The sequence below is a fragment of the Myotis brandtii genome, unplaced genomic scaffold (genome assembly GCF_000412655.1).
Source record: "Myotis brandtii unplaced genomic scaffold, ASM41265v1 scaffold191, whole genome shotgun sequence".
Lineage (NCBI taxonomy): Eukaryota > Metazoa > Chordata > Mammalia > Chiroptera > Vespertilionidae > Myotis > Myotis brandtii.
Genome location: NW_005357115.1, coordinates 1249832 through 1260256, shown reverse-complemented (window position 1 = coordinate 1260256; position 10425 = coordinate 1249832). Strand labels below are relative to the sequence as shown.

Genomic DNA, 10425 nt, shown 5'->3' with positions numbered 1-10425 from the left:
AAACAGCCATCAGCCCCTCACCCAGGCTGGCCAAACCTCCATGGGGTTAGGGTCCCCACTGGGGGGGGCTTGACCAGCCTGCAAACAGCCATCAGCCCCTCACCCAGGCTGGCCAGGCACCCCAGTGGGGACCCCCACCCTGAAGAGGGTGTGACCAGCTGCAAACACCATCAGCCCCTCACCCAGGCTGGCCAGGCACCCCAGCGGAACTCCCACCCGGATCCAGGACACCCCTTCAGGGCAAACCAGCCGGCCTCCACCCGTGCACCAGGCTTCTATCCTATATAATAAAAGGGTAATATGCAAATTGACCCTAACAGCAGAACGACTAGGAATGACTGGTCACTATGACACACACTGACCACCAGGGGGCAGATGCTCAATTCAGGAACTGTCCCCTGGTGGTCAGTGCGCTCCCACAGGGGGAGCTCTGCTCAGCCACAAGCCGGGCTGATGGCTGCCAGCACAGCAATGGTGGCGGGAGCCTCTCCTGCCTCCTCAGCAGCACTAAGGATGTCCAACTGCAGCTTAGGTCTGCTCCCTGCTGGTAAGTGGACATCCCCTGGCGGCTGCCAGGCTGCCAGAAGGATGTCTGACTGCCAGCTTGGGCCCAATCCCCCAGGGAGCGGGTCTAAGCCAGCAGGTGGACATCCTCTGAGGGATCCCAGACTGCAAGAGGGCTGAAGGAGCCCCCGCCCCGAGTGCACAAATTTTTGTGCACCAGGCCTCTAGTATATAATAATATTAGTAAGAAATTCCTTTTTATTTTATAATTTATATATCAGAAATTCATTATTTACTACTTATTTTACAAATTTGAGTTTTCAAAATCTTACATAACATATTTCTGTATGTCCAGCGAATTCTTTGCTCAAATTGGGTTTATACCTATTTTAAGTCTTCCACTAATATAGCATATTTTAGTTTTCTTATGAATGCTTTTAATTTAATTATTGACATCAAGTAGTGAATATAAAAGGAATATTCAAAATTCCCAATATGATATTAATTCAATTTAATTCTTTATTTTTCTCAAAAGTAAGTAGTAATGAGCTTTTACTATTATACCGTTCTTTAAACAAGAATGACAGAAGTAACATTTTTATCCTAAATTTTTACAATTGAGTTGACTATATCAATGAAAAAAAAAACTACTTTTTCTTGTTTCCTTTCACAGGCAGCGATACCGTCTTTATCCAAGTTACACTGTCCCATGGCCCAAGTTAGTATATTTGGTTTAAGACTCAATTCTCGCTTTGGCTTTAAAAATTAAACCAAGTGTAACCTTTCCTGCTGAACCTCTTTTTGAGTCTGATAGTGTTGGTACACCTTGCTTGCAACATCTTAGAAGTGAGGCCTTCTTTTGATTATAAATGATTTGCTTAAACTTACAGACTTTTTATGCTTTTATAAAACCTTTTTCTCTTTTAAAAGAACAGTATTATATGGATGGCTTCCACATTTAACCATTTCTCTTTTCCAACTGTAGAGTTTCAATTATTTAATGCTCAACTTGATAAAAAAGCAAGAGCATGCATGCGCATATGGGAATGCTGGCAGCTATGTGCAGTTTCTAAACCACAAAACACACTTAGCCTGGCGACAGCACAGATTGCAAATAACTGTTATTTGACTTTAGAAGAACTATCTTATAATTGTAACTACTTAAATTATATGGCCTATTCATCACTGTTAAGCAAAATAATGTTCCATTGTAGATATTTGCTTTTCATTTTAAAGTAAACTAATAATTTACCAAATTATTCCATCAATTTTAAACTAATAAGCTAATGTCTTTTGCTGTCCTTCATTCAAATGATTTCAAAATATGTACAAGGAATATTAATTATAAGCTAAATAACATAGTCTCATAAGAAAAAAAAAGGTAGGTATCAAAATGTTACTTGGTTGACTAATATCAATACACAAAGTACTCTTTTTAAATTCTATATTGTTATAACATCTAATTGTCTAAATAAAAGCTGTCAGTGCTTAAAGGAAAAAAGAACCTGCCTGTATGATTTTGAATGATTGTTTAAGTATTTTTCTTATCTTTTTTATAGTGCTCATAAACTCGCCTAACAACTTAATAAGTGATATCTTTCAAAGTGTAATTATTTACATGCCTATATTATGCCCTTGTCATCAAAATGTCTGTAAGATAGGTTCCAATTAGAAGCTTTACTTACTTTTTTTGTGCCAGTTCATCAACTTATTCTTAAATCAGGTTCAGTAGCTTCTAATGTAATTTCTGTTTTTATTATCAGGGCTGCTTCACTCATCTTGAATAGCTCCATCACAATTAAAACTTGTAGATTAGACTATGATGAACCTGATTTTTCTTACTCACCAAGGAGAGCCTATGTCTAAGAAAATGAGGAGAGACCGCTCCTGCAGACACTAGATTCTCTCTCTCCCTGGCATCCTTGGAGAGAATTGCTGGGGAGAGTGGTTAAGATCAGAACTAATTCCAAGCACTATCCAGTAAGGGTAGGAAAATTCTATACTAACAAAGTTGGGGGGTGGGGGGGAGCCCATCACAAAAGCTTAAGAAAAATAATCATTCCAAGGGTTTTTAATAGTTTGCTATCTTTCCCAGAAACCTGACAGACCCAAATTAAAAAATTCCAATTATAAATTAACAGTAGGGATATTATTTTGTTCAAAAAGCAAAATAACAGAATATGTTAGGCAACTTTTTTTTCTGAAAATTCTGCTAAAAATATTTCTGCATGCTTTTATAGCAGTTTGCTTTAATAAAGGAATCCTATCGGGTATTGGTTTATTGAACTGCTTTTGATACTTCTGTACATTTCTTTTAATAAATACAAGCAGTTTCCAGCTAAGCCTTTTCAGGATTAATAGGTGAAATAAAATTCTGTGACCTTTTTAAAAATTTTAACATTCTACAGGATCTGCTTCAGTATCGTCTATAAGCTTAACCAAGGGCACTGATGAAGTGCCTGTCCCCCCTCCTGTTCCTCCAAGAAGACGACCAGAGTCAGCCCCTGTGGAATCTTCGCCATCTAAGGTAAAGTGGAAAACCTTGTGACCTGGAAACTGGGATCATTGCAGTTACATTAGCCTCAATTGCTATGTGTAGTTTAGTTCTTACTGGATTAGAGTACTTGGGCTACATGGAGTTTAAACAAGGATTAAATACAGATTTACTATGTTTACAGTGGGGCCTTGACTTACGAGTTTAATTTGTTCCGAGACCGAGCTCGTTAAGGAGCTCGTTAACTCAAATTACTCTGTCAACTCAATGCAAAAAATCTGCTGAGAGACAGCTGGTATCTCAAAAAACTGGTAAGTCAAGGCCCCACTGTATTTTGGTATATTATCAAAACCCTTGTTAATCTAAGTCATAGATACTATCAAGGAAAAAACAAATTTAATCTATAAAGTAAGACTAATATAGTCTCAAGCAGCTCTTAAAAATACAGAGAGAGAGAGAAAGAAGGAAAGAGGTCTGAAGCTTTATATAAAAGCACATTTTAAGTGCTAAATGTTACCTATCTGAACCCTTTTAATAGTGAATCTGACATGCTCTTAAGTGGGATTTTCATGCAGATTCTGAGTTGGAAGAGACCTTAAAGACTCATAACAGCTACTTTTCCACTTAAACTTCTGTCTTTGCCAACTGTTAACTTGATTCAGTGGTTCTCCAAGTGTCCAAAGGGCAGAGCACCTGGATAAATCAAGACACTCTTTGTGGAACATGAAATATAAATATAGTAGGGTTAATATTATAAAATTAACAGGTAACTTATGTTAAAAAAGAAAAGATCTTATATTAGATAGACTGATAGGTAAGCAAGCAGTAGCAAACAACAAAAATTGAAAAAATTAAAGTAAAACATTGAAAAAAAATTTTTTAATGAATTGGCATACACTCCCATTTAAAACATATGAAGAACTACCTGATCCATACCTAGGGCTCTTCCAATAGCATGTTTGAAAACCCCAACTTGATTTTAAACATGTTCTTGGTACTACATATGTGAAATTACTAATAAATGTTGTTGTTTTTTTCATTTGTCTTAGATTATGTCTAAGCATTTGGACAGCCCCCCAGCAATTCCTCCTAGGCAGCCCACATCAAAAGCCTATTCACCACGATACTCAATATCAGACCGGACCTCCATATCAGATGCTCCTGAAAGCCCTCCCTTATTACCACCACGAGAACCTGTGAGGACACCTGATGTTTTCTCAAGCTCACCACTACATCTCCAACCTCCCCCTTTGGGCAAAAAAAGTGATCACAGCAATGCCTTCTTTCCAAACAGCCCTTCCCCCTTTACACCACCTCCTCCTCAAACACCTTCTCCTCATGGCACGAGGAGACATCTGCCATCACCACCATTGACACAAGAAGTGGACCTTCATTCCATTGCTGGGCCACCTGTTCCTCCACGGCAAAGCACTTCTCAACATATCCCTAAACTCCCTCCAAAAACTTACAAAAGGGAGCACACACACCCATCCATGCACAGAGATGGACCACCGCTGTTGGAGAACGCCCATTCTTCCTGAGTTCCTCTGTACTGGATGTACATTTCCCTGTCCCCAAATCCATTGCTGGCAATGGATGCACTGAATGTGCCAGCACTGAGGAGTTAAAATGAGAACTCCAAACACTAACGACTCTACTTCAAGATGCAGTATAAGACAATTAATTTTAACCTAGACGAACATGGAAAGACTGATCTAGAGGAATTGGACAACTGTTTGCACCTGATACCCAATTTAAGGGACTTTTTCCAGCCAATGGGTTGGAGCCCTGTTTTTGTGAAGTGATCTTTATCATTAAAGGGATGGAAAAACACAGTCTCCTGTCCAGCAGGCCCACATTATGACAGTTTTTATAATTCAAAATATTATGCACTTTTTTAAAAAAAACTTAACAGGGATCTTCATATAACCCTTTGTTTTCTTTTGCTTTTACTTGTCCGACTTTAAAATATTTTCTTTAAAATCATTCAAAGGACTGTGAGGAAAGGCTGTGGTGCCTGACCTTGTTGGAATCAAGGCCCAGCATGTACTACAGTCCTGTTTACAGATCATTACAGTGAATGAATTGAATGGGTACCAAGGCTTCACCAAAGAGGTACTTTTTTTTAAAGAATAATTATACCAATTTTAAGAGTCTATCCCACCCATCCTCCCGATACAAACAAAACGTGGTGGTGTTGCCTTCAAACGAGAAGTTTTGTGTCATTAACATGACAGAAGTACTTACTAAAAAAATGTAACTGTCAAGTATATAATTTACATTTAGGAGACTGTTAATCTATGCTAGGTTGTCATTTTTCCCCCCTTCTCCCACAAAAGTTTACTGGTAATCCACGTCATGGCTCGTAGCTGTCCCTCTAACCGTACTGTGGAAATGCAGTCACCCAGTGTGAAAAGAAGCACTTAGTACTTGCTGGGCATCACTGACACCATTCATGTTTTACTAATAGTTGAGTAACTATCAGCATATCTAGAATTACCTTGCATTGCCTAAATCATGTGTATATAGTGAATGTTATATAATAAACTTGGCAGGTCTGTTTTAATTTAATTAAATAAAGATACAAATACCTTGTTGACTGGCATATATTAAATTATTATATGGATAAAATGGTTGATTCTTATTTCTTTCAGTTGAAACACACACACAAACACTAAGCATAAAAGCACGCATTGTGGTATGCCTTGGTTTCTAGTTCTGGATGTATGTATTCATCTTAAAGGATGATCTGAAGTTACAGTTTGGCATATAGGATAGTATTTGGTTAGAATAGGATGGGTATCTTTCAAGCAGAACTTTGTAAGTTTTTTAATTTCCTAGGCAACATGTATACAGTTTGTTAAAGTTTATATTAAACATTCTACCTTGCTTGAGGTCTTTGCTCTATCAGAACTATTCTTAAGAGAACATCTGCCTTCATCGTTAAAATCATAATATGGATTATTCATTAAGCCTATGTACTGATCTTCTGAGTCTAACAAATACTGTGACTGAAATGCATGCAACTTGCTGAAGAGAAAAAGTTTTTTTAATCTCCACTATAATGTCTGTGAAATGTGCAGTGTTCCATCCTTAGAGAGTCATCAGTTCATCAGTATCAGCATGTATCTGAATAATGAAGCAACATGTCAGCAATTCTGTTAACCATGCCATTAGAGACATTTTAGAAGTGCTGCATTATGGGAAAACCCAATGCTTTAATAATTTCCTGTGACATGTATTAGAGCATTAAATGTACATTACAATAGTACAGTATATAGTCCTTTAAGACCAGAATGTTGATTGCATCATCATTAAGCAATCCATCCTAGCATATGCTTATTTATTTGTTAGAGTTGAATCTTTGTTTAATATCTGCACCATTCCTATTATGGTAGGTAGCCTTTTAATAGTCTCCCAAAAATTAATTTCAAATCCACTGTTGTATGCACAGTGTCTGTAAGACCATTCATTCAATAAGTATTTATCTAAGCCTACTTACTAGTGCTGCTAAGATTAATCATAATACACATTCCAGAATCTCCCATGAGTTTTTATTAGACCAGCCTCATTGTCCCTAGGATTTCCCTTTTTATGTCTTAGTGATCATTACTCTTTTTAATCACCCCATCCCCACTCCAAATGAGAACCTGAGAAGAGTCACATTGGAGCCCATTCAGTATCTGGCCAGTATGTTCACCTTCAATAAGGGTTTTCAACCTGCCTGACCATATAAAGAGGGGGAAAAAATCAAGATTTGGCGCTCTAATCGTACTTTGCAAAGGGGGAACCATTCTAGAACCAGTGGTTTTAGGAGACCACTGCATTGGCTTTGTGTGCATTGTGGGGAGAGGGATACTTCTTTATTTTGAAATGTGACATCTGGGTAAAAATATTTTCTGCAGTGGTAACTAATTAGAAAAATTCCAATTGGATACCCTTAAATGGTGAGAAAACCATATCCTTGCCTTCACTTTTGCAACATTAACTAGCTGACAAATTTATTGTCTGTAGTAACTAAAATGTACTTAGGGACAAGAAGTGGCTGAGAAGATAAATGCATCACCAAAAAATTCTGCTTTTGAATCCAGAACATTATAAGACAGTCAAGCAGCATGACTTTCAAAACCAGGTTTCAAAATATGGAACATATCTTTTAGAAATAGAAATGTTCTTAGATGTTTCATTATCTTTGGATCACACAATGAAAATGTTTCTAGGTTGAATTTATTTAAGTGGGCTAATAACTAATATAACAGAAAGGGAGCCTTTTCATATATCTAAGCACTTTTAAAAGCAGGAACAGATAAGTACATGTTTCTAAATTTATTCAAAGGTTATTTACTCTTCCCAGTCTTCAATGTATTTTAAGAGTACAAATTATCAGGAAATATACAAACATTAAAAGTTTGTTTAATTAAAGGTTATTGGGTATCAAAATATGTATTTAGCAAGTTACTGTGCTCCAACAACTCAAGAATGTTTTGCTTTACTGGATCTGAAATTAGCAAAGAGCATGCCACATGAATTATACTACAATCAACAACAGTCTAGTGAACAAGTACTATTTTAGATGGAGGCTAAATTACGGTTCTAAATTCTTAATGTTTTTTCCCACAAATCAAAAATTAAGCAAACCAAAAGTTAGTTGGTATCTATGATCATGCTCTTGTCTTAATTCTCAAGTTTAGCTTACTTTAGTCATGTATTTCATTGTTTGTCTTTTAATGACAGCTTAAATTCAGTTTTAAATGGCTCAACAAAATGAGAAATGGAGGGAGGGGTGTCCCAACTTATTAGTGTACATAATATTGAGAAAAACCTTTTTTTCCCTCCAGATTTAGAATGAAACAAATTTAACCATTTATTTCTTGGTATTCTGCTGCTATGGGTAGATTAACTTGTTCTTTTAACCTATATTGTTTGTTATACAAGTGCAGGTCCTGTTGTGTTGCATATTAATCTTTACTAGTAAGATAAACATCACAAGGCTAGTATCAGTTTGGCTGAAAGACTTATGCAGTAAAACTATAAGGGAAAATGATGACTTAGTTTACTTAATATTTTTCTTTTGAAACATCTCATTACTAGCTTTTAAAGTCATTTCATAATCCTTTATACATGAGCCGATACAATGTTTTGAGCTCTAGTTAAGAAGCATGAGGTCTATATGATAAATCTAAACAACAAAAGCACTTGTAACTTGTTTTGTAAATTTCATGCCTTATTTTCCATTTTTGACACCGTAAAGTGCATTTTTTGTCGACTGTGAGTAAATTTCCCTTTTGCCTTTAATGAAAATAGTGCATTAAGTAGCCGATTGCTGCAAAATTATGAAGCAAGTTAGCTAAAGGTGGATCATATTGGACTACCACTCAAAGAAACAAGATGCATAACGGTGGAAGTCACATGTGTGGCTTTAGGGAGCGCGCACCTGTGCGAGATGCATGCCACTTTCAGTAGCTGCCAAATGTGCCTTTAATTAAGAACATCTCTAATTTTTTTCTTCAGATCAAGTCAGCATTTGGGGGCGGGATCAGGGCAGGGGACTTTGGGGTGCAAATATCTGGTGAAATACCAGAGAAGAAGCCTTTGTTTGTCAAAGTGACATGTATAACTTTAGTTGAAACATGTTTATGTATATATGCGTGTATTTGCCTTTGTTTAGTAGCACAGTATTTGCTAAAATAATTGTCGAAAAATTGCTGTCAGTCTTACTTTAATGTAAAAACAAAGTGTGGTCTATACATCTAATATGGCCTTTGTACCTAACTATGTTCGTAGGTAATCTTTGTACTCTATGTGCAGCAGTATTTGGTTTGCATTTAAAGTGAAAATAATGGCTGTTATTTTTCTGGCATTACTAAGATAAACTGAAAAATAATAAAGAAAAATGCCTTACATAGCCCACAGTGTATTATTTTTGCATGTATTTTCTGGTATCTTAGAGGACACTATTTTTAATGTCATTAGTGTCTTTCATTTTAGCTCATACTTGCCACAGAGAAATAGTTTGCTCTTTATCATGGCCTTGCCTTGGGGGTGCTTATTCCTGTTATCACAATATTATAAAAGAAGTTCAGTATTTCCTTCTGCATCAAGCCCTGTGATTGTAGTGAGTGGGAGGCCCTTGAGATGAAAATTAGTACTTTAGTGATCTTGGGTGTCACCTGTATGAAGTTTCAGATGCCTAAGGCATTTGTCGCCCATAAAAGTTCTATGATATCACAGTTCCTCGATCGGCAAGTTTTGCTGAGACCTGCTGGAACGCAGCAGCCTGACATTTAGCAGTTCTGTCTAGGCGTGGCATGGAAAGGTACAGTTCACAGTTGCACACTGTAAAGAATTATGCAAATGTGCAGTTATTCATGATGAACTAGACAATGTAAAAACTGATGAACCCTTAGAGATCCAATATCCTTATTTAAAAATTGAAGCAAGGGAGGCCTGGAGCTGAGATGATTTAGCCAACATCAAGTGGCAGTTAATGACTGAGACCACCGACTCAACTTTGATTCCTAGTATTTGGAGGAATGCTTTCAGAAACAGCTAAAATTTATTAGTGGTCCTGTGCCCTGCCCCCAGTTTAAAGACCAAATTTCACTTGTAGGCCACTGTGAAATCCAAGTATGTATTATTGAGTATATAATTTAGGTAATCAATTAGCTATAGGAAAATAACTTTAATATTGATATTAGTCAAACAATTCTGAATTGGCTCTTATAACGTCACTTTCTTTGAGTTTTAACCAGTTGGTTTGCTTTTCTATTTAATCATGTTAGCTCATCACAGATTCAGGGCACTTAAGTCTCTAAGGCACAGCCCACAGCTGAACCGCCTTTTTGCAGATAGATGCACATGGTTTCCAGAGGGAAGGAGAGCTTTGATTGAATAAAACCATAAAAGCAGTTTATGCCCATTCTAACATTTTAGGATTGTTGATTTTCACTGAAGGCAAGAAAAACACTATAGTCATTTTCAGAAGTTGGTTTCTCTACCTTCATGATTCATCAAGAAAAGGAAGAATCATTGTGATACAAGAGTACAATAAGTAAGTGCCTTGAAAACACACATCTGTGTTCACACTCTGGTTCTATTACGTACCAGATGTGTGACTTTGGAGAAGTTATTAAATGAGTCTCTGTTCTTTATCAATGCATGAGGTTAATAGATCTACTCTACTATTGGTGACTATTGTGGGGTTTAAAGGTACACTAATTCTCAATAAAGTCACCAATAAGTTCTGCAACTTTAAGCAAATTGACATAATGAAACCAATTTAACCACAGGTTATTTGACATAAACAAGAGTAAAGTTCCTAGAGTATTCATCAATGTTATAATGAAACAACATTCACGAAACACTATTATTCAAGGACCTGCTATGATATGTGTAAAGTCCAATGCCTTTTACAGAGTAGTTGCACA

The 10425-nt window shown here is 36.8% G+C and overlaps 1 protein-coding gene across 1 annotated transcript in view; it reads left to right on the top strand.

Annotated features, from left to right (window-relative positions):
- Positions 1-8903, top strand: part of SOS1 (son of sevenless homolog 1 (Drosophila)) — a 93351-nt gene extending 84448 nt beyond the window's left edge. Inside the window, exons 21-23 of the mRNA XM_014538433.1 lie at positions 1178-1222; positions 2913-3031; positions 4048-8903. Coding sequence (XP_014393919.1) covers positions 1178-1222; positions 2913-3031; positions 4048-4539 — 656 coding nt within the window. The 3' untranslated portion in view covers positions 4540-8903. The remainder of the gene's footprint in view (positions 1-1177; positions 1223-2912; positions 3032-4047) is intronic.
- Positions 8904-10425: the final 1522 nt, after the last annotated feature.